Source organism: Typha latifolia, chromosome 13 (genome assembly GCF_019914945.1).
Source record: "Typha latifolia isolate L0001 chromosome 13, TyphaL0001v2, whole genome shotgun sequence".
Classification (NCBI taxonomy): domain Eukaryota; kingdom Viridiplantae; phylum Streptophyta; class Magnoliopsida; order Poales; family Typhaceae; genus Typha; species Typha latifolia.
This window is the reverse complement of record NC_133098.1, coordinates 8350254-8375472: the sequence shown is the minus strand read 5'-3', so window position 1 is coordinate 8375472 and position 25219 is coordinate 8350254. Positions and strand designations below refer to the sequence as shown.

Genomic DNA, 25219 nt, shown 5'->3' with positions numbered 1-25219 from the left:
AGAGGAGGGGAGGGAGGTGCGAACCCGGGTCGGCGGGGAGGGCACCGGCCGCTGCTGGCCAACCAACGGCCGGCCTCTCGTCGGCAGCTCGGCTCCGACGAGCCCAAGCTCGAGTGAGAGAGAGAGATGGGGGGGAGAAAGGAGCTCACCGACACTTGTGGAGGTGGCGGCGGTGGTTTCCAAGGACGGCGACGGCGGTGGTAACAATGGGAGAGAGAGAGAGTTTGAGAGAGAGAGAGAGAGAAGAGATTGAGATAGAGAGAGAAATATAAAGGGGGAGAGAAAGGCGGTGGGACGCCAGTGCTGCAGTTTTGGCGCCGGCGGGCTCACCGGAGATAGCTGGGTAGGAGTGCGTGGCACCCCTAGCCGCGGCCAGCAGTATGGCACAAGGCCGGCCATGTCGTGCCATGCAAAATTGGTTTTTTTTTTTTTTTTTTTTAAGGTTGGGTTGTTACATATGATCTTGTGGCATCTGTAGATCAGACAGAGGTGGACTTCTCTTTGATGGATAGAGACGCCACATTGAGGAGGTTGCGCGCTCATCTTAAACTTGCTCAAAACTACGTGAAGCAAGTTTATGATCGTAGCTATAGGGAGTAGGAGTTCGACATCAGTAGTTGGGTGTTCGTGAGGGTGCAACCGTATCGATAGGTGACCTTGCGTCCGATGCGAAATCAGAAGTTAGCACATCGCTACTTCGGCTCGTTTCGAGTGATAGAGCGTATTGGTCTGGTTGCTTATCGTTTGGAGCTGCTAAGGGTTCGAGAGTACATCCTGTCTTCCATGTTTCATTGCTGACAGAATAGATTGATGTTTATCATGTCGTTGGATCAGTTCTACCAAAGCCAGTGGAGGAGACAGAGATTGTGGAGCGAGTTTGAGGACTTGTGAGGCGCAAACGACATCATGATACCATATTGGAGATGGAGGTTCTGATCGAGTGGCTTGGCAAGCCATCCGATGAGGTGACATGGGAGTTGGAAATGGACATCTTGGAGCATTTCCCTGACTTTACACCTTGAGAATAAGATGGGGGAAGCGTGGTGAGCTAATACACCTTGCTAGAGTCTTTTCTTATTGCATTAGTTATTTATTTTTATTAAAATAAATTTTATGTAGGTCGCGTCCTAATGCGGAAGGGGTCGCGTTCAAACGCCTTTGCGAACGCCTACATCAATTTGCATCGATAGTGAACGCCTTTTGTGCGTTTGAACGCGGTCGAGCGCGTTCGAACGCGATCGGCGGGAGTCCACTAGAATTAGGGTTAATAATTGTTATTTTCATTTGTTGGCTAGCTAGCCTCTATAAAGGTGTGGATGGCAGCCAAAATTGGAATGTTTAATGAATATTGGTTTTTGTCTTCCTCTATCCTCTCTCTAGTCTCTCTACCCTAATCTCTTTTCTCCCTCTTCACCAACCAGCCACATCTACCATTAGCAAGGTCTCATCTAACTTTTAATCTCCCTCATCTGTCAAGTCCTCCCCCTTCCTTGGGATCTCAACTATCCCTTTATATCAACCAGCCACCCTCATCTCCATTATCATCCATAACCCTAACATCCACTCCACCCGTCACCACCACCTTCATCCCCACTATATCATAATTTCGTCCTAGTTGCATTTCAAATCTACGAAGGGCATAAATATGAAAAATGTAGATCAGGAGGTTACAGATCGATGTAACTTAGTTTCATAATTTTCTAACTACGAGAGAATATTTGGTGAATATTTTCTCTCGGTTGCGTTGATTGCTTCCTACAATAAATTCAGATCTTGAAGGGATCGTTCCATAGACCTACCATACCAAACGCTAGGGTATCTCAGTAATAATCATACCATACTATATGCTAAGGGTATATTAATGATAATTGTACAATCATCAGGCATCACCATACTCTGTCATACACTAAAAGTATATCCAGTACCAGTTTGGACCAGATATCATTCCAGCAATCACATCACATATACATATATTTTTATAATTTTTTTATACATGATAGATATATTTAGTAATATAACAAGTCATGCATATCAGGAATTTAAGTAGTAAAGAAGCTAAAGAAAATGTGATGCAACATAGTCTCCAACCATATATTCCATCACATGCCTACTCATGCTAAAAATCAACTCGATGATACGATCTCCTTTTGGGCTAAGGTTTGATCTATCCCATTTTCAAATCTAGATAAAATATGGCATGGAACAGTGGGATCAATGTGGAATTTTGATATGTTGTAGCACTGGAAAAGATCTTTCCAACAAATCTAGTTTTAGGAATATCGGACAGCGGGATCTTGAGATATCATTTGAGAAGTAGTCGAACATCAGGGAGTCTGACTATGGATCCGTGTATGGAGGCATGAGATCCTAAGTGATGATGGATGGTGGTAGACCAGCGGTAATGGGGTGGCACCGGTGAGTAACTGGTGGTGGAGGGATTATGGATGATAGAAGGGGTTAGGGCAAGGTAATAGAGACTTGAAGAAGGGAGAGGAGGGAGCCGCCCCTAAGGGACTAGGGTGAGTAGCCGATTGAGGGAGGCTAGAAGCGGCGGCGCCGGGGAATAAGAGAAGAAGAAGAAGAAGAAGAAGAAGAAGAAGAAGAAGAAGAAGATTAAGATAAAACTCAATTCATTCAATAATGACTCCTTGATTGCCATCCACACCTTTAGAGGTTGACCAAACATTAGGTTCGCATTCTCTGTCGATGCGAACCTAATGCAAGCGTTGGAATGTGGGCATTCGAACGTGTCCGATCGTGTTCAAACACACATTTTGCATTCTCTATTTTTACGAACCTGATGTAGGCGTTCGCAAGCGCATTCGAACGCACCCACCCGTGTTCGAACGCGACCTACAAAAAAACTTATTGTTCTCTTATCAAAACACTAAAACAATTAAGAAAAGACACTCATAACAATGTATCCACGCGAGACGACATTGGTAAAGTCCGAATTACATCACTCAACCAATTAAATATGTACAAGATCCATCTCTAATTATTTCTAAATCATCTGCTTATCCATGTTCAAGATCAACCTAATAAATGAATGATAAAAATATGCTCAATTGTAATCATCTTTATATAAGATCATATACTCATATTAGAGGCCAAAATGGAATGCGTACGTATAAATATATAATATATCCTAATTTAAGAAAGACGTCTAAGCGATAAGACTACTCGTCATCTGATCAGATGATAGAAAACACATGTCCCTTACGTTCGTCAACCAAGCGTCAACCAATTGGTCCCCGGGGTCCTAAATAAGGGGTTCGGGATCTGAAAAATATTTATGTAATATAAAGTTAGCTATTAATCCAATCAAAATCTATTGGTATAAAATATAATAGTTTATTAGGTTTTATTAAATAACTAAATTTATATTATATATATATATATTTAATTGTGATTTGGTACTATAAATTATATTTATTTATTAAAGACTCAAGTTTTCAAATTATATATTAGGCATATAATAATTAATCTATTTTGATATAAAACATAAAAAGATCAAATATAGAATAATATAATTAAAAATACATGTACTTGCAATATCTAAGTATAATTCAATTAGTTTGTGATTAGTGTTCTTAGTTAAGTAATCACTAAGTATACATAAAATAATCATTATCCGATCATATAAAAATATTTGTCAAACTTAGCGTTTTATTTTATACAAAATAACACTATAACAATAAGGTGCTAGAAATCCATTATCTACGTATATGAATGAGAATTTAAATGTATATAAGTTTAATTATTTTTAATAAAATAATAAGCTATGGATATACAAATATGCAAATATTTATAATTATAATTAATTAATAATTAATTCTAATTATATTTAGTTAATATTTATATTAGTGAGTATATAATCTTATAGTAATAAGCAGTCCAACAATTTAGTTAAGATTAACTAATTAAAAATAGAGTGAACAATTAATAGAAAACAAATAAAATAAAATAAAATAAAAATGAAATTGATAAACCCGCTACAATGTTGGGCTTAGCCAGCGGTATTTGCTAAAATGTGGGGCTGAGTGCAGCACTGTTGTAGTAGGAAGAAGAAAAGGAGGAGGGAAAGAAGAAGAAGAAGAGAAGAAGAAGAGAGGAGAAAAGGAAAGGAAGAGAGGAGCCACACTAGTATGGAGGGGCTTAGCCGCTGCTGGCCAACTAGTGGCCGGCCTCTCGCTGGTGGCTTGAGTTTGGCGAACGTGAGAGAAAAAGAGAAAAGAGGAGGAGAGGCTAGCAAATCTAAGAGAGAGAAAGAAAGGAGGGAAGAGAGGAGAAGAGACCTCACCTCGGCAGTGTGCAACGGTAAGCCGGTGTCGGCAAGAGTGAGAGAGAAAAAGATAGGGAGAGAGAGAGATGAGTGAGAGAGGGAGAGAGACTGAAAGAGAGAGGGATTTAGAGAGAGAGATCGAAAGAGAGGGATTTAGAGAGACAGGCGGGGGAAGGATGGCAGCAAGTGCGACGGCGGCAGGACCAGCCATAGCCAAATGGCCCGACCCTGTTGGTCCGTGTTAGGTTTTTAATTGTTGGCAATTATGTACAAAATATTCTAAGTATATTTTTTCATGTATATGAGCTTTACACAAGTCTAGAATATCTCTCGTTTGAAGAATTGCAAGATTATTGGAGAAAAGCCATCGAGTTCACACCGCGTTCACAAACGCGTTCGAACGCGGGTACTACGTTCACACAGACAGAGAGCCGCGTTCACAAACGCGTTCGAACACGGGTACTGCGTTCACATAGACAGAAAGCCGCGTTCACAAACGCGTTCGAACGCGGGTACTGCGTTCACACAGATAGAGAGCCGCGTTCACAAACGCGTTCGAACGCGGGTACTGCGTTCACACAGACAGAAAGCCGCGTTCACAAACGCGTTCGAACGCGGGTATTGCGTTCACACAGATAGAGAGCCGCGTTCACAAACGCGTTCGAACGCGGGTACTGCGTTCATACAGACCGAGAGCTGCGTTCACAAACGCGTTCGAATGCACCTGAGTTCAAGTCATGCTGTTCGAACACACCCGAGCCGCATTCGAACGCACCAACGAAGTTTGATAAAATTGGACTTTCGTGAGTACGGATAAGACTTGTATTTGTGAGTACGAATAAGACTTGGATTTGGCTCTATCTTGGAGATCATATATAAGGATTGTGATGCCCTATCTCTAGGGCAGTTGAAGAAGCACTATTGAAGGAGACCTCTTGGGGCTACATCGGTTCTTCAACTAACAAGGTTCCACTCATCTACAAAAGTTAATATTTCGTCTTAAGGGCTATCTAGACGAAATATCAATCTCGAGGGTTACTGAGATTGGAATTCAATCACGAGCAGCGGTGAATCGTGGGTTCTAGCGAGCAAGACTGAGAGGAACAAAGTCGTTTGGATCGACGGGTTGTTTTGTGAGTCAGTCTTGTAACTGCTACTATTCTAGTGATTGGTTTTTGATCCAAGTTTGGATCCGTGGTTTTTTTCCGTTTGGATTTTTCCACGTTAAAATCTTGGTGTTCATCTCTGCTTTCGTTTTTAATATTTCTTCCAATTTTTACTTAAGCGAACGAGCGAGATCATTACCTAGTGTTTAGATACATACGTGTGTCTAGGGGTTTTTCAATTGGTATCAGAGCAGGTTCTCTCACCTTTGAGAGAGATCAGATAGGCATGGATTTTCATAGAGATGGACCATCATTTATTAGACTTCCTATCCTAGATGGATCAAATTATGGATATTGGAAAGCTAGAATGAGAACTTACTTGAAGTTTATAGATGAACGACTATAGTTTGCCGTTGTGAACGGTTGGAGTCCACCAATGTACATGGTGGATGATAAACTTGCTGATAAATCGATAGAGTCATGGGATAGGTCAGACTATGAAAAAGTTGGATGGAATAGCAAGGCAATAAATGGAATTTTTAGTTGCGTTTTCTCGGAAGAATTTAGAAGAATTTCTACTTGTGAGATAGCAAAAGAAGCTTGGACGATATTAGAAACTACTCACGAAGGAACTATGGCTGTCAAACTTTCTAAACTTCAGAGGTTGACTACTAGTTTTGAAACTCTACGTATGGAGGAGAATGGGACATTTGATGATTTCTATGCAAAGCTGAGTGATATAGTCAACTCCAGTTTCAACCTAGGAGAGAAAATTCCTGAAAACATAATTGTCCGTAAGATCCTTAGGTCTCTTCTAGAGAGGTTTCAGGCAAAAGTTACAGCTATTAAGGAAAGTAAGGACATCGATTCTATGAAAGTTGAACAATTGGTAGGAAATCTACAAATATTTGAGTCCAGCCTTTCAAAACTGAGGAAGTCCAAAGGGATTGCCCTATCCAAAGTTGAACAAAGTATAGAAGAGTCTAATGATGAAGGTGATTTAGATGTTGAGATGTTGGCCATGTTCGTTAAAAAGTTCAATAAATTTTTTCGGAAGCCAAACAAGTTGAATGCTGAAAAACTTGAGAAAAGCAAAGCCTTTGTGAAAAAGAAGAATACTGCAAGTTTGAACACAAGTGTGAGCAACAATGATGTCAAACAGAAAATTAAGAATTCTAAGAATAAAGTTCGATGCTTTGAATGTTCTAGTTTTGGTCATATAGCACAAGAATGCCCTAATCGCCTTAAGAAGAAGGGTAAAGCTATGAAAGTTACTTGGGATGACTCAGATGAATCTGATGATGATTCTAGAAAAGACGAAGAAAACTTTGTAGCTTTTGCCTCTTCTACTTAATATTGATTCCGTTATTGATACCGATAGTACAAATGATCGGGATATGTTACAGTGAAGAAGATGAATCTGAAATTCAAAAGGCATATAATAACCTGTACTGGAGTCGTTTAAACTCAAGAAAAGCAATCTTAGACTACATCAACGACTCAAGGTAATTGAACCAGAAAGAATTCAATTTGAGGAGAAGTACAAATTGGAGCTTGAACGTGTCAAAGACCTTTCTGAACAACTTGACAATGCGAAAAATAAAATGAAGGCTGATGAAATTAAACTAGAGCGATTGAATAAGGAAGTGACATTTCTAAAAGGGAAGAACAAACTTGATGAGATTCTAAAAGCTCGAGATCTCGGAAAAGATAGGTATGGTGTTGGATACACTGGTAATTCAAATAATAACAAAACTGTCTTTGTTTTCAGGTATACAAAAGGAAGAATACACGAAGCCATCAACCGCATTTACAAAGCAATCCTGGATGAATACTTCTAAACTGAAGTTGAATCTACAAACTAGTGAAACTTCGACGGTACCAAAGGTAAACTCTAGTCACACTCCTCGACAAAAGGTGAGTAGAAAAAGGTTTGTTCCGACATGCTATCATTGCGGCATTTTAGGGCATATTCGACCTCATTGCAAACTTTTGCAAAAACCTAGAAGTGCTTTTATTTATGGGATGAAAACAAAGGCCATATGGGTCAAGAAAAGTGATTTGAAATGTTATGTTGTACATACCGCCTTGAAAGCTTTAAATTCGACATGTGGTATTTAGACAGGTGGTACATTCAAGACATATGTCGGGCGACAAATCCTTATTTTCTAATCTCGAAAAACATGAAGGGGGAGTTATGACATACGGAGATGGTAATTCATCCAAGGTAATAGGTAAAGGAAAGGTAAGTACTCCAGGTATTCCTAGTCTCGAAAATGTTCTTTATGTTAATGGCTTGAAAGCAAATTTATTAAGCATCATTCAATTTTGTGATGAAGGTTATGAGATCAAATTCTCTAAAAATGATTATACTATTCTAGATCATGATGGTAATGTTATATGTTTTGGATCTAGAACATCTGATAATTGCTATGTTGTTAGAACTTCACATAATCTGAAATGTAACAAGACAAAACAATAGCACTAGAACATGTTGAGACGGAGAAACAGTTGGGTGATTTGTTTACAAAACCTTTGGATTTATAGAAATTTCAGTATCTTCGTACTTCTTTAGGGATTTGTGCTTTGGATTGATTTGTGTTTTAGTTTGCGAGTTTCTTATTATTTCGTTTCAATTTTTTTTAGGTTTTATTTTACTCTGAAATTTTCTTTTAGTTTTAGTTTCAAATTTGTCGAGAGTTTTTGCTAAAAATAATAAAAAAAATTGATGCACTCCTAGATTCAATAATATACTCTTGACATAAAAATATGATTTTTCTCTTGATTATGAGTTATTATAGTCAATTTTGTCATCTTGTAGTATATTGTTTCAATTTTGATTTTGTCACTCCCTCGACTTCTATAATAATAAAAATTTTAATGCACTCATAACGTATGTGTATTCTTGTGTGAGCATGATATCATGAATATTTTTTTAAATAGCTCACTATTAACTTTGATTTGCACAGTTTGACCTCATGCTTAGTCATAAAAAATATGTTCATAAAAGATCAATGAAAAGGGCTACAATGAGTTAGTGTGAAAGCCGTCTTGTTTCGAGTCAAGTTTGACTCAGTACATTATATGAAAATTCAAAAAAATATATGTGAATTTCTTCTTGCACTTTGTTTGATTTGTATTACAAGAAAATGACTACCTACTCATGTGTGAAAGCCATCATTGCACCTATTTTTAAAAAAAAAATACAGGAAAATTCCTGTTATGTTATGGAGAATAAGTCGAAAAGTGCAAAATTTCAATACTAAGTCGGTTTGACTACTGTGTTACATCATTGTTTATATAGGAAAGTTTGTTTAAGAAGATTGGTTCATGTTATCTATGCTCATCTTGCATATGCATATCGTTATGATCAATCAAGATTAATTTAATTTTGAGTGATGCATTAGAATTGATTATAATATGCTCTTGATGATTTGATTGATCTGTGTATGACTTATTTCATTTGATTGTCATATTCTATGTCTTGAATCTATTTTGAATTTTCTAGAAGTGCATCTCCAAAAAGATTTTTGATTTGTTTTAGTTTAAATTTTAAAAAAAAAATCCAAATCCTCAAGATCTTCATCTTTTTCATCAAAATTTTCACTTCAAACCCTTTTAAAGTCTTTTGGCCGAAACTTCAAGATTTTCTTCACTTTTTGCGAGGTATGATCATTCATCAATTTTTTTATTTTTTATTCAATTAAGTCTCTTTATCTTGATTGATTTCGTGCGGTTTCGAGTTTTGATCACGTTAAAGTTAATATCTTGATGTTTTTTGTGTGATTGAATGTGATATCTTAGCGTTTTCAAGTGAAAGATGGGTTTCATTTAGGGCCTTCATGGTTTCTAAAAACCATACTTGACTCTGTGTTGACGATTCTTCATCGTCAGTTCCCTCCGAGTTCCTAGTCTTTGGCATTTGTGTCAAAAAGGGGGAGAGTGTCTAGTGTGTCGTGTGTGGTGCGAGTTTAAAGTTTTAGAGTTTACGTGTTTAGGGGGAGCATGGCAATAGGGAGAGTTTATTAGAGTCTTTGTCTTTCTAATCTTGCTTATAACTTTGCTTGGATAAATTGTGAACTTTGTCTATTTAAGTACTTTTGAACTTATGCTCTATTGATAACTTGTGGTTGGATTGTTTATTCATTTCAAGTTATTTTCACTTGATCTTGGATTGGTATATGTTTATTTGCAGGGATTGATGTGCAAAATATTCTAGTCTTGTTGATTGCTCATTTGAAGTCTGTGTAATATCTTGTAACCTAGGTGTTTTGTCACAAATTGCCAAAGGGGGAGATTGTTAGGTTTTTATTTGTTGGCAATTGTGTACAAAATATTCTAAGTATATTTTTTCATGTATATGAGCTTTACACAAGTCTAGAATATCTCTGGTTTGAAGAATTGCAAGATTATTGGAGAAAAGCCGTCGAGTTCACACCGCGTTCACAAACGCGTTCGAACGCGGGTACTGCGTTCACACAGACAGAGAGCCGCGTTCACAAACGCGTTCGAACGCGGGTATTGCGTTCACACAGACAGAGAGCTGCATTCACAAACGCTCGAACGCAACCTGAAGAATTCACGTTGTCGCGTTCGAACGCACTCGGGCCCGTTCGAACGCACCTGAGTTCAAGTCATGCCGTTCGAATGCACCCGGGCCGCGTTCGAACGCACCAACGAAGTTTGATAAAATTGGACTTTCGTGAGTACGGATAAGACTTGGATTTGGCTCTATCTTGGAGATCATATATAAGGATTGTGATGCCCTATCTCTAGGGCGGTTGAAGAAGCATTATTAAAGGAGACTTCTTGAGGCTACATCGGTTCTTCAACTAACAAGGTTCCACTCATCTACAAAAGTTAATCTTTCGTCTTAAGGGCTATCTAGACGAAATATCAATCTCGAGAGTTACTGAGATTAGACTTCAATCACGAGAAGCGGTGAATCGTGGGTTCTAGCGAGCAAGACTAAGAGGAACAAAGTCATTTGGATCGACGGGTTGTTTTGTGAGTCAGTCTTGTAACTGCTACTATTCTAGTGATTGGTTTTTGATTCGAGTTTGGATCCGTGGTTTTTTCCCGTTTGGGTTTTTCCACGTTAAAATCTCGGTGTTCATCTCTGCTTTCGTTTTTAATATTTCTTCCAATTTTTACTTAAACGAACGAGCGAGATCATTACCTAGTGTTTAGATACATACGTGTGTCCAGGGGTTTTTCAGTCCGGTTGGCGGCTGGTTGCGTGGTGCACCCAAAGCCTTCCACGGCAGGTGAGAAATTTTCTCATCTACTAGGCTTGGCTTGGGCACAAGGCCAACCAAACAATTAACTGCCTAATTAAACTACTTGCATTAACTAACATAAAATACATAAATAAGAGGAAATAAAACCGATTGCTAGACAGTGCTGGGCCGAGCCCAACACTATTGCGGCTAGAAGAAGAAGAACCAAGAAAGTAATATGACTGGGATTGGACCTAGTTGTCTTGAGCTGGATCACTTTTGTTTTCAAAGAACAAGAATTCTGGTTGTTGCGTTTGAACGCGTGGAAGTCACGTTCAAACGCCTACATACGTTCGCAAATACAAATAATGTGTTTTGCATATTCGAACGCGTCCAACCCCATTGGAATGCGCTCAGGGAGAATGCATTATTTCTAGGTTTATCTTTAGTTTATTTTGTTGGTTAAGTTAGCTTCTAAATATGTGGAAGGCAACCTTATTATGGTTATCGAATGAATTGAGTTTTTCCTAAATATTCTCCTCTCCCTTTCTCTTGTTCCCTCCTACCACAGCTATGCCGCCTCTAACCCAGTCGACTAGCTTACCACCCTAAATCCTTAAGGGAAGGCCTACTTCTCCCTCTTCTTCTACTCTCCTCTCCCTTCTATCCAAATCTCTCCACTGAAATTGAGACCATAACAAGAAGAAGAAGAAGAAGAAGAAGAAGAAGAAGAAGAAGAAGAGAAGAAGAAGAAAGGGAAGAAGAAGAGAAGAGAAAGAAAAAGGGAGGGAGAAGGAGCCGGGCCGGCAGGGAGAGGCTCGGGCGTTGCTGGTAGCTTGGTTCCGGCGAACCAGAGAGAGAGAGAGGAGAGAGGAAGAGGGGCTCACCTCACATTGGCAAGAGGGAGAGAGAAAGGGAGAACTTAGGAGAGAGGAGAGTGAGATAGAGAGAGACTGAAAAAGAGAGAGATTGAGAGAGTGAAGGAGATAGAGAGATATTAGAGATGAAGTGAGAGAAGAAAGGAAGAGGCTCATCGACGTTGGTAGCACGATAGTGGAGGTGACGACGGCGGTTCGAGATGGCCAATGTCAACATACTGAAAGGGAGAGAGAGTTTTGAGGGTGAGGTGGGGAAGAATAAGAGAGAGAGAGAGATGTAGAGAGGTAGAGGTGGTCGGGGAGTGCCGTAGTGGTGAGGCCCACTACAATCAGATAGCCTGGCCCGTTTGGCCAGGCTGGTAGCCAGGAGCGCATGGCGCCCTCAGTGCGAGCCAATGTGCATGGCACGACGTCATGCCATGCAACCGTTATTTTTTTTTTAATTTTTAAATTTTATTTCATATATGATTAATATTATTTCATTACTATCATTATTATTATTATTATTTATTATTTATTTATGTATTTTTATTATTATTTTATTTTATTGTTAGGTCTGGGTCATTACATTTGTTATTCAAACCTAAGCCTAATGAGTTCATATCATTGACTCTCTTCTCATCTCTAATTTAGACTCGAAAGAAGCACACGAAAATTGTCTTCTCTATTACTGATACCAATTTTTTTTTCTGTTAATAGGTGCTCCTCAAGTCTAAATTAGAGATGAGAAGAGAATCAACAATATGTAAGAGATAGAGTAGAATATTTTTGTTGTAGTTCTCAAGATGGAAGATAATATATCAAGTTAATATCTATACAGGGAAACTAAAAACCACGGACTCACCCACAATCTGTATGTTGATAACGAAATTTGTTATCAGCATGACAATGTGTAGGGGTGTCAAAATAAAGGAGCAGCTTAGGCTCAGCTCAGCCGAAGCTCGAGCTCAACTCAGCTTGACTCAAACTGAGCTAAACTTATTTTGAGATTCAATTTGAATTTCGAGCCAAGCCTATAGCTCGACTCAGGCTCAATATGCTCTCATTTACACCCGTTGGGCGGGATTAGAGTTGATCAAATGGCCCAGCCCACCTGTGCTTAGCCCGGTTTGGACTGGGCTAAGCTTGGCCAAGACCCGGTTTAGGCTCGAACCGGCCCAAGCTCGAACCCCCAATAGTGGGACAAGCTAGCCTTTTGCCCGCCCGACCCAACTTGGAAGCCCGCCCATTGGCTTGATCTGAAAGCCTGCTAGTAAGCCCGAAGGAAAGCTGACTTTCCCGTAACCCAACTAGCTACACTAAAACCCAATGACATGTTGTGTACTTTGTACTGTTTAAATATTTTTTAAAATCCAACTCTTCCATCGGCCCAGCAGATGTACAATAATGAAAATAATTTTTAACAATTTTACCTAAAAACACGAAGCAATGGAATTCTTTTTTTAAATAAGCTCAATAAGCCAAGCTAGCTCGGCCCGACCCATTCTCTCACGGGCCAACGGGCAGTATCAGGCTAGATTTTTCTAGCCTGGCCCGACCTACTTGTGGGTGGGCTAGCGAATACAGTGTCTAGCCCGATCGGCCGGTAGATCCGATCCGTTTCTATGATCACCTCCATGAATGAATAAAACTCCATAGAAGCAGCACTATTCGCTTTTGGAGCTGCGAATTACCGGAGAACGGACCGGGCCTAAACTGCAGCCATTATTACTTTGCCGTGTCTTTGGTAGCAGATTCTCTACAAAAAGTTATTAAGAACTTGATGCAGAACGGATACATGGCAGCATATCATTGGCTATCAAGCTCATAAGAATATGTGCGCATATCATTGCTTGCAAACCACTCCTCAATCTCTCTCTCCCTTTTTCTATATTTGTATATATATTCCCTTCAAATCTATCAGTGCCACCGTACCACTTCCACTTCAGGGGTAAGTCAACAGTCAAATCCAAGAGAGTCGCAGATAGTTCCTACCACCTGGTTTGTAAACAATCCGCTCTTAAACTAAACTAATAAGATCAATTGTCAGATCTACCCCTCCCTCCCTCCTCCTCCTCCGGCCTCCTCATCCCCCCTTCTCCTCCGTCGGCCTCCTACTCCTCCGGCCTCCTCATCCTCCTCCGGCAAGCCGCCGCCGCCTCCTCCTCCAATCAGGCTCGGACTCGGGCTCGAGCTCGGCTCGAGTTCAGCTAAGCCGAGCCTAAATATCAAACTAGGCTCGATAATTTCGAGCCGAGCCTGAGTTAGAGCCGGCTTGCTCAGGCTCGGCTCGTGTACTCACATTTTTATTTAATTTTGTTATTTAATTTAATTTTATTATTTAATAATGCCTTTTTTTAAAATAATAATAATAATTTAAGTTTCAAATCCAATAATATATATATATATATATATATATAAACAGCACACTATCACCTCATGTCATTTCAGCTAACTGATGATGGCGGGATTTGCTAATTGGCGGGAGTTATAAGCGCCAATCCTCATCTCTATTACACTATCAGTGATGCTACCTATCTATCTACAACTATTTGTTCCTCATTTATGCATTTCAGGTATGCATGCAGCAGATGCAAATGCCATATTTTGTGCAGGAAAGCCAGATAGTGTTATTACCAAAGGATAACATGCTAGTGCATTACTGGAAGTTTCTCCTCGGTCAGGAGAGACTGATCAAAGAAAGCATCTTGCAGCTCGAAATAACTGATTAATAGCTAATTCTTGTATATAGTCAATGTTAACTATGTTTTGGGTGTATTAAGGAATAAATAAACAAGTAGAACTTTCAGTTTACTTTTGGCTTGATAACTATTTAGCATCCAGCAAACTGTGAATCTGACTGTCTGTACTTATGTTTTGGATTCCTGTAACTACTTGCTGTACATTTGTGTCTGTATGTATAGATATGTTTTAGGGAAACTTATATTTTTATCTTGCTTGTGACTTATTTTTGTTTACATGAATAGGTACAAATATACTGCTGATTCCCAACCTCAGAGGTAATCTATTAGATTGTTGAAATTCAGGATATTTGTTGTAGTTAGATTTGATTGAAAGATGTTTTCGTTTTGCTACATTGTTCCGAATTCATGCTCATGAAGAGTAATGTAATTTGCTGATTCTGGATGCGGTAATGGTCTGTAACTGGCCCTGATAGTTGCCTAATTTTCCCTCTTTGCTCTGTGTTTCTTAATTACTCTGTTTTTTTTTTTTCAATGCACCATTTCAGTAATTTTAATAGCATCTCCTGATTGTTCCATTATTGTGACGGGCATGAAGACCGGTGCTGTAATTGCCCATTTGGAAGATGCTCGCAAGTAACTCTTTATCTAATTGTTTATGTACCCAAGAGGCATGACTTGGAGTTATGTGCTTATTAGTTATTACTGTTATAAAGGGATGCAATAAATCGCTTGGTCAATTTGACAGAGACAACAATAGCATCTGGTGATGATGAAGGTTGCATAAAGGTGCATTGCATTATCAGATTCTCTTTGAGCTCTTATCATCTGTTATATGTACCTTAATATCACTCTTATACTAGAATCAGTTTCGCCACCTAAAGATACTGGATTTGCTGCATGTTAATCATTAGCTATGCTTTTGGAATCTGACAAGCTCTAGTTAGGCATTTTAAGTTTTAACCTATAATAGTTGAGAGGCAACTTTGTTGAATTCAGAATTTCAGATGGTGTGACTGTTCCTTCACCTTCAGTAGATAATAACGCTTGCAATAGAAGGGTAAAAGAGCTAAGAATTTCAAGCTTTCATGGCATACTGAGACTGTTATGACCTGACTTCATAGGGATTGTCTCCAAGCAGTAATGATTCATCGTTTGCCCTGGCATGGTTCTTTTGTTTAGAAGTTGAGCTAAACCTCAAGTTAAAAGTTTACTTGTTCAAATGTTGCTTTGGATCTGTTTATGCTGATTACGTGATCTTCTTTTCTCTTGAAAGTTTGCTAAATGTTTCTTTTAATGCTCTGGTTTGTGAGCATCTTCTTACCTAAACTTAACATTGAATTACAACAATAGGTTTTATGTTAATTTTGAAGGATGGTACTTCTGTTACTATGACTGCGAATTTATGCTGATATCTACCTTGTTTTGCAGGTATGGGATGCACAGCAACATGTTTGTTGTAATTCATTTCAAGCCCATGAAGATTACATCTCTGACGTTGCTTTTGTATTTGATTCCATGCAACTAATGGGAGCATGGTGTGATGTGTTCTTTTAAAACTTGCATCATTAAAAGAATGCTTGGTTGTGATGAAACATGGAGTTCCTTCAATTATAACTAGAAAAAAGTTGGCCTTTAATTTTTTTTGTTGGTTACTTGGTATATTCAATGATCTTATTGTTTTTGTGTAGCCTATATAAATGTATATGTATATTCATACAAGTGTGTATTTCGATCAGCAGTTTACAGATTTAATATATATGTATATAATTATTAGCATTTTTCACAGCAAGTCTCCCTTTTAAAGCTTTCATCTGTTGCTGTTGTTATATTTGTTTTCTATGATTTATAATGGGTAAGTAAAAAAATTAAAGGGATTGCAAATTTTGTTGCTCAGTGGGGATGGTGCTTCTCTATCATTATGCAGTCTACAGCAAAATAAAGTGAGTTATTTATCACCTTTCTCTTTCTTGTCAGGAATTGTTCTATCATATAATTTCTAGATTTAACACAGATATTGGTCGCATTTTTTAACTTTATGTTAACACCAGGTAAAATCCCAGTCTGAATTTTCAGAAGATGAATTGTTGTCACTCGTCATAGTAAAGGTAAATTTTTGTTTCTTCTAGATTCTGAAGTTTCATTTACCTGTTGACTCATTACTCATTAGCTATTGCATCATAAAAAGTTATATGATTTACATGTTGGTTGCTTCTTGGTTGCACAACTGTGATACCGACTGGCTTTGTAAGTATGGTAACAGGTTTCCTCTTGCCTAGGCTTGCTTGACCAAAATTTGACATTAGTTATGAAATTATTTTCATTAGTTTCGAGGGACTTAGTAAAAAGTATTTCATTTCTTTATACCCTTCTCAGCCTTGAGTTTTCCTTTAGTTGACCCTATATTTCTTTGAGCTGGACTGAATGATGATGTGCTTAATCTTGCTGATGGTCTTTCTTTCAATTAATTTTTCTCTGAAGTACTAGAAATATTTGTATCCCTATACATCTTTTTCTAGTTGTGCAGTAGCAAGGAATTTTTTATTTATGATATTTTCAGTTTACAGTTCTGCAGTAGCAAGGTTTTTTCAAAGTTTATTCCTTCTAACGATTACTTATTCTGCGCCAGAACGGCCGGAAAGTTGTTTGTGGAACTGAAACTGGAGCTTTGTTGCTTATTCTTGGGGTCATTTCAAGGATTGCAGATAATCATGGGGCAATTGAAGGCGTACTTTTCTAGTAACTAGAAAGATGCTTTCCAATATGACTCATAAAGGGAAGAAGAGGGTGTATGCAACGTTGCCTTCTTCTTCTTCTAATGCTACTTTGCCTAAGCAAATGGTTAATAAGGAGAAGAAAAAGTATCATCTGCTCTCTGCAACAGAGAAACGCTTAGATGCATACAAGAGAGTTGATGTTGCAAGAATGTGGACGCCGCCGAGATCATCCCACAACCTTATTCAAGAAGAGCATTCTTTTGATCCATGGCGAGTGCTCGTTATATGTATTCTTCTAAATCTAACTAACGGAAAGCGGGTCAGTATTCCATTTTTACTCTGCCTCCACTTGTTGGATGATATCAATCAAGTGTAATTATGAGTTAAAGATTAACTATGTTTCATTCAAGGAATTCAGATGTAAAAAGAGTTTCTTTACTTGCATGAGAAAAGAAAAACTAAATTAGTTGAATAAATCGTCGGTATGCAGGTTAGAGATGTACTCTCGGGTCTCTTCAATCTGTGTCCTGATGCACAAGCAACAACAAAGACCCCATTGAAGGACATACAAGAAGTGATAAAGACTCTGGGTTTCCAAAGGAGGCGTGCAAAGTTACTTAGGCGATTCTCTCAAGAGTATATGAGTTTAAAATGGACTCATGTGACCCAGCTACATGGTGTTGGCAAGTAAGTTAATCTAGTTCTCATCTCTATTACACAATCAATGATGCTACCTATCGACAACTATTTGTTCTCGTTTATGCCTTTCAGGTATGCAGCAGATGCATATGCCATATTTTGTGCAGGAAAACCAGATAGTGTGATACCAAAGGATCACATGCTAGTGCACTACTGGAAGTTTCTCCTCGGTCAGGAGAGTACCGATCAAGAAAGCATCCTGGAGCCCTAAATTACTGCTGAATTCCTGATTCTTGTATATAGTCAATGTTAAATATGTTTTGGGTATATTAATGTGTAAATAAACAAGTAGAACTTTTGGTTTTTTTTTTTGGCTTGATAACTATTTTTAGCATCCAGCAAACTGTGAATCTGACTGTCTGGTACTTATGTTTTGTATTCCTGTAACTACTTGCTGTTCATTTGTGTGTATATGTATAGATATATTTTAGGGAAAATTATATTTATCTCCCCATAGAATAATTGCTGAGTCAGAAATGCATAAAGAGTACTATAAAACAAGACTAGGTATAGGGAAAATTATATTTTACCCCGCATATCTTAGGCCTAAATCATTGTGTCACTTTATTCTTTTATGGTTATACTGAAATTGAAATAGTGATGTTTTTTGTCATATTGGGCCAATCTATAGCTTATTAGAGAAAAAGGTATAGATAATTGGATAAGTTTTTCAACGCATTAAAAATAATATTGATAAGATTTTAGATGATAAAGATACATAATGTGATTCGAGCTTAATCGGGTAACCTCACGGGGGAGATTGAACTCATTAGGTAGTATTAGTTGTTTACTATTTTTAGAAAACTTTCTTTTCTCTTGGAACTTTGCTGAATGTTTTTTTTAATGCTCTGGTTTGTGAGCATCTTCTTACCTGAACTTAATCTTGAATTACAATAGGTTTTATGTTAATTGTGAAGGATGGTACTTCTGTTGCTATGACTGCGAATTTATGCTGATATTTAACTGGTTTTGCAGGTACTGGATACACGGCAACATGTTTGTTGTAATTCATTTCAAGCCAATGAAGATTGCATCTCTGACATTGCTTTTGTATCTGATTCCATGCAACTAATGGGAACAAGGTGTGATGTGTTCTTTCACAACTTGCATTATTAAAAGAATTCTTGGTTGTGATGAAACATGGAGTTCCTTCAATTATAACTAGAGAAAAAGGTTGGCCTTTAATATTTTTTTTTTTTAGTTGGCAACTTGGTATATTCAATGGTCTTATTGTTTTGTATAGCCTATATAAATGTATATGTATATTCATACAAGTATGTATTTTATATAATTATTAGCATTTTTCACAGCAAGTCTCCATTTTAAAGTTTTCATCTGCTGCTGCGTATTTCTTTTCGACGATTTATAATGGGCAAATAAAAAAAATCTCCAATTAGCATTTTTGCTTTAAAAATTCTAGATTTAACACAGATATTGGTGCTAACGAATGATCTACTTGGACTGTACTTGCATTGAAATTCCATTTAGTATTTTGCTTTAAAGATTTTTATGAGATGAAATTATAAAAAAAAAACTATTCTGTTTTGGGTCCTGTCTTGTTTTGTTTTTTGTTTTTTGAAATTCAGGAGCTTCATTCAGCTGGATTAACCCGAGTTAACTAGCTAACTCGGGGTTTCCTCACCCAAGGTGGTACATAAATTTGGGGGAAATGGATCCACCGGACCCAAAATTACAGTGGACGGAGCCACCTTCCCACGGTTGGCTGCCCAATCTGCCACTCTATTAGCCTCTCTATATATATTTGAGACTTTCCACTCTTTACATTCTCTCAGTAGATCTTTACTTCTTCTACCATATTTTTAATGCACCAAGGAGGACTTGTCTCACTGCGAAGGATGTTTGCGAGCTCCCGGGAGTCTTTCTCGAGGATCAGTTGACGCTTTTTGTCCACCATCCTGAGACCAAACCTCACCGCCCATGCTTCCACGTATAAGGCTGTCATATTGGGACAAGGCTCCCAAGCGAGCTGCAACACCTTTCCATTCTCGTCTCGCAGCACCATACCAACACCTCCTTGGTAATTCCCTGCATCATAGCATCCATCCGTGTTAAGCTTTACCCAACCAATGTCTGAAGCTTCCCATTTGGCCTTCTCTCTTGTCGTAGTCTCCTTTGGAACCTTCTTGCTCTTGGCATATTTCTTGGCCATTGCTTGCGCCTTCCTAATGATTACCCTCGAGCTTAATCTTCCTCCATTGAAAATCATGATATTTCTTTGTTTCCAAATTTGCCACAGTGTTGATGCAATATTGGCCTTTACTTCCATGTCCTTCTCTGCATCTGCATGCCAAGTAGTGGTCAGCCAACTCTCATCCACTTGTTGCGCCAAGCTCCCCATGCAGTGCTTGAACTTGGCCCAACACTCGAGACTATATCTACACGTGAAGAACAAATGGGTAATAGACTCTACATGAAGCTCACATAGCGCGTAGAGATCCCTTTGTCTCAAGCCAATCCCTCCAATTAGCTCCCTTGTAGGGAGCCGCCACCACGAGAGCTTCCACATGAAAGTGCGCACTCTAGGAGCGATCTGGAGTTTCCACACCACCTTCCATCCCGGCCAGTTGTCCCCCATTGCTGGGCTGAGGAATGAGTATATAGATTTCGCCGTTGGCTTGCCATGAGGATGCGGCCACCAGATCCACATATCAGCAGTGGTAGGGCTCCCTGCTTGGAACGTCAAGATGTCGAAGGCCAGCTCTTCTCCTGCCTCAGTAACGATCCGGCGAGCGTCCCACCTCTGTCGATCAAGTAGCTCCTTCACTGCACTGCCTCGTCCAGGAGACTAACATTCATTATCCTTGGTTGTCTGCTCCACGGGACCGGTGAAAGCCAAGGTTCTGCCGCCACACTGGTTGCACACCAGTTGCCTATCATCTTCTTGAAGCCAAGCTTCAAAATTCTCGCAACTCCATTGATCGCCCTCCATAACCAAGAGACGTTCCGCCCATCAAAGCGGTCCCACGGGTTCATTGGCCCATACTTAGCTGTAAGCAAGTTGACCCATGGTATATCCACCTTGTTCAACATCTTTAGTGCCAACTTTCCTATATGCGCAGTTCTTGCTCTCCGGAGGTCTCTGATCGCCAAGCCTCCCTCTGCTTTTTGTCTATTAACAGTCTCCCAGCTTACTAAGTGCATTCCACGTCCATTTGTTTTGTCCCATAGAAAGGACCTGGCCTTCCTGGTTATAGTCTCCAAAACCGAATCTGGTAGCTAGTTACTCCCGAGCCAGTACGCCGGAATTGCCAAGAGAGTGGAGTTGATTAGAATACTTCGGCCGGCCGTAGACAATACACCTCGCTTCCAGCTCGCCAGCTTCTTGTCCACCCGATCTACCAACAAATGGTGTTCCCTGACCTTCACTCGTTTGCCTGAGATGATCACTCCGAGGTAAACGAAAGGTAGTGCCGCAATCTGAAGACCAAGGCTGCCGTTTAGTTCAACCTGCTGCATTGCTGGCATCTAGTTCGGTAGGTACAGAGCGGACTTTTGGAAGTTCACTCTCTGGTTGGATAGGGCCTTGTAGCGGTCTAGGCATTCTGGAATGAAGTTCACGTTGGACCGCGAAGCTTGAGCAGTTATCAGGAGATCGTCGGCGTAAAGTAGGTGGGAGATCTGCACCTCACCTACCTTAAACCCCTGCAAATCTCCATTACTCACCTTTCGGTTGATTAATCCAGTTAGGAGTTGAGACACCAAGATGAAAAGGTAGGGAGATAAGGGATCTCCTTGCCTGAGGCCCCTATGTGGCCGAATCCATTCTGTCGGCTTGCCGTTGATCAGGATAGCATACCGAGACGACAAGATACAGGCCCATATCCACTTTCGCCACGTTGCCGGGAAGCCCATGCGCGAGAAGGTGCCCATAACTGCCTCCCAACTCACCCTGTCGTAGGCCTTTTCCATATCCAACTTAGCCATCATCACCAATGGGGATAGCCTATCCGAGCACATCGAGTGCGCCACTTCTTATGCAGCTAGTGTGTTATCGACAATGCTCCACCCTGCCACAAACGCCGCCTACTCCGGCCCCACCACAGAAGGTAGTACTGATTTAAGACGTCTGACGAGGATTCGGGCGATAACTTTGTAGGCCACATTACAAAGAGATATCGGGTGGTAATCTTGAACCAAGGTGGGATGATCTCTCTTGGGAATGAGAGTGATGAACGTCTGCCCCCACTGGTTGGGGAGAGAGGCGGATGTGAAGAAGTGATTCACCGCCTTCAGCAAGCTTTCACCCATGACTTCCCAAAACTAGGTGTAAACCTCTACTTGCAAGCCATCTTGCCCCGGGGCTTTCCCACGAGGAAGACTCCACAATGCAGCCTTTATCTCTTCACAGGACACAGGAACATCTAGCTGCTGGGCATCCTCCAGGGATAGCTTCGGAAGCTTAGGCCATTCGTCCCTAGGGGGAGTGGCGTAGGCCTCCGATCCCCACAAGTTCTTATAGAAGTCCAAGAACAGCCTGCCGACTCCCTCCGGCTCTTGCACCTAGTTGCTATTGGTGTTGAGATGGAAATACTTTGTGTTTTTGTCTCCTTCATTAACCCAGTGCAGTCTCGACCTCTGCAGCCATTTTAGGTTTAACTGCCTACTAAGTGTTGCTTTATGGTTGTATAGACTCCTCAGCAAGGGAAGATCCTCCTCTCCTAATTGACCATTAACATCTCGCCCCTCCATCTCCATGATTTTGTCACTGGTGCACCGATGAAGTATCTGATACGATCACGCCTCTAGCTATGGAGCTCTGATACCAGCTTGTTACGATCACGCCTTTGGCTATGGAGCTCTGATACCAGCTTGATACGATCATGCCTCAGGCTATGGAGCTCTGATACCAGCTTGATACAATCTCTCCTTTAGGGCTAAAGATCGATCTTTTCTAATTCTCAGATCTGGACTAGATCTTGCACGGAACTTTGAAATAAGATCCCGAATTATGCGGCTGTCGGATCGACGTGAAATTTTGATATGTTGTATCCCCAGAAAAGAGATTTCCAAAAAATCTAGTTTCAGGCGAATCGGAGTTGGGGATCTCGAGATATAGTTCGTTTAGTGGATGAACATCACGATGCTCTATTTTGGATCCGTGGATGGAGACACGAGATCCTAGGTAATGATGGATGAAGGTGGACCGGCGTTAATGTGGTGGCACCGGTGAAAAGTGATGGTGGAAGGGTTGTGGTTGATGGAAGGATTAGGGCAAGTGTTGGATAGATTGGACGAAGGGGGAGGAGAGGGCCAGTCAAGGAAGATTAGAAGCGGCGTCGCCGGGGATTGAGGGAACGGGAGCGAAGAAGACGAAGGAGGCAAGGCAAAACTCAATCTCAATAATCAATCCTCATTTTGGTTGCCTACCACATCCTTTTATAGGCTAACCAACAACTCAAATTAACCCTAAAAACACAATTTTCGTCGACCGCGTTCGAACTTGCCCGACCGCGTTCGAACGCACCGAGTTCGCTCTTCTAGATTTGCGAACGCGATGCAGGCGTTCGAACGCGCAATCGAACGCGCCTGTCGGTATTCGCGTTCGAACGCACCTGTCGGTATTCGCGTTCGAACGCACAGTACATTCTCTTCACCACGTTCACAACCCCATTCACAAACCGCGTTCGAACTCACTCCACCCGCGTTCGAACGCGACTTACAGAAAACTTATTTTAATGGAAATTAAACACTAAAACATGAAACAAAAACACTCCTAAAGTGAATCCATGCTCGAGACGACGTCGGTGAAGTCCGAATCGTATCAGTATCTCCAGGTTACCCACTTCATATTTAGCCCATTGCCGAAGTTCTCCTTGTAACCTACTGACCTTATGCATGAAGTCGTGCATGGGGTTGGTTCTCCCCACTTGCCTCCATATCCGCTCGACTACCCTTCCACAGCTTTCATATTCTAGCCAGTACATCTCAAATCGAAAAGGTCGCGCTACCTTCTCAGGAGTAATCTGCACCATGAGAAGCAGAGGGGCGTGATCAGATGCCGAACTATCCAGGTGGAACACCGTGCAATGTGGGTGATCTCCCACCCAGTGGGAGTTTGCTAGCATCCGATTAAGATGGACCCAGATACGATTGGCCCCAGCCTGGTTGTTGCACCAGGTGAAGGGTAACCCCATGTATCCAAGGTCGCATAAGCCGATGTTCTCTACAAAAGCTTTGAACGCCTTACATTTAGGGCCAAGCTCCACTACTCCACTTTTCTTCTCATGTACCGAAGTATAAGCATTAAAGTCCCCTCCGATGATCCAAGGCACATTGATGCCCCTCAAGGTTGACAGTTCCTCCCATAGTTCACCTTGGGCTTGAATATTGTTGCTCGCGTACACCGCCGTCCACATCCAAATCTGGTGCTTCCTACTCGTAATCACTAGATGGACCGCATAGCGGGACACTGCCACTGCGTCCACCTAGCCAACCTCCGTTTTCCACAGCACCATAATGCCCCCAGACACTACTAGCGCCGATATTGCAAACCAGCTCTAGCAACGCCCTAAGGCTCGAGCCACCTTCTTGGCTCCTCCCCAACTTATATGGGTTTCTAACAAAATCAGCATATCAAGGTTATGCTCTCTGTTCATATCCCTACATCTATCTAGTGCTTCTTTTTTAAGAGCACCTCTGCAATTCCACGTAATGGCTTTAAACATTGGTCTATTGTTTGTTGAGGAAGGGGTCCCATCTAGGCATGTCTCCCCCGTTTGGCCGCCAGAGCTCCTCCGAACTCTCCACGGTGGCCTCTGGTGGTCTGTTCATGCCTCTGGCTCCAACCTCCACAATCGCTAGGTGAGAGTCTTCTAGCTCCAACTCCATTGCCTCGAGGCCCTCCTGACTTTGATCTTGGCAGAGGGCCTGCTTCAGGTTGGCCACCACGGCTGTGTGGAGGTTCAATGGGCTTTCAATCTTCTCTGCCTCCGGTCTGATCTGGACTAAAGCCATACCCTCCTGCATGATATCTTTGGGGAAGTCGCCAACCTGCGTGGCTCCATTGCTTTTTTGTTGTATGGTTTTAACGTAAGGTGATCGATGGGTACGTAAGCCGCCAGACCCCAGCTTGATAGACATGCCATTAATGTTGGATATCCCAAGGTTATGCGTGTGGATAGTGTCCTCCCTTTCTCTATACAACCCTGTTACGACAAGTGGCCTGGGTAATAGATGAACAGGCGGAGCGTTCGATAAGGCAGGATTTGGTGTGGGATCCTCCGTACTCTTTTGTTGCTTATCAGACAAGGTCTTGTCCTGTAAACAGGACCCTAGGCAAATCCCTTCGGTTGTGTATTTGCTGAGAGCTCTATTGTCCATCTTACCCTTTCCTTTGTCACCTGCGTTTGTATCCGACACCTCACGCCTGCCAATATCCGACACCTCACGCTTGCTAGTATCCTCCAACGTCGATTGCTGACTTTGCTTGGGAACCTTCGAAATCTGGTACTCCTGAGATCTTCTCGGTCTCCGGTCCTTTTCCCCTCTTATTTTGGGCAAGTCTGCACTCTTAGTTGGTCGTGTAGGTTGCCTCATGCCCGAGTAAGCTTTCCAACCCTGGTTGGTCGTACCACGTAGGGGCTCCGTTCTAGCTGGTTGCATGCATGGCCCTG

General features: G+C 40.9%; 1 protein-coding gene and 1 long non-coding RNA gene across 2 annotated transcripts; one reads left to right on the top strand and one right to left on the bottom strand.

Annotated features, from left to right (window-relative positions):
• Positions 1–14885: 14885 nt before the first annotated feature.
• Positions 14886–16885, top strand: LOC140800398 (uncharacterized). Its single transcript, XR_012111190.1, has 5 exons — positions 14886–14958; positions 15601–15707; positions 16067–16112; positions 16221–16277; positions 16799–16885. It is a non-coding gene; the product is annotated as an uncharacterized lncRNA (long non-coding RNA).
• A 4981-nt stretch (positions 16886–21866) lies between these two features.
• Positions 21867–23962, bottom strand: LOC140800194 (uncharacterized). Its single transcript, XM_073154864.1, has 2 exons — positions 23435–23962; positions 21867–22106 (listed from the first exon to the last, which is right to left on the bottom strand). Exons 1-2 carry the CDS (start codon positions 23960–23962, stop codon positions 21867–21869), a joined length of 768 nt encoding a protein of 255 aa, XP_073010965.1.
• Between the last annotated feature and the right edge of the window lie 1257 nt (positions 23963–25219).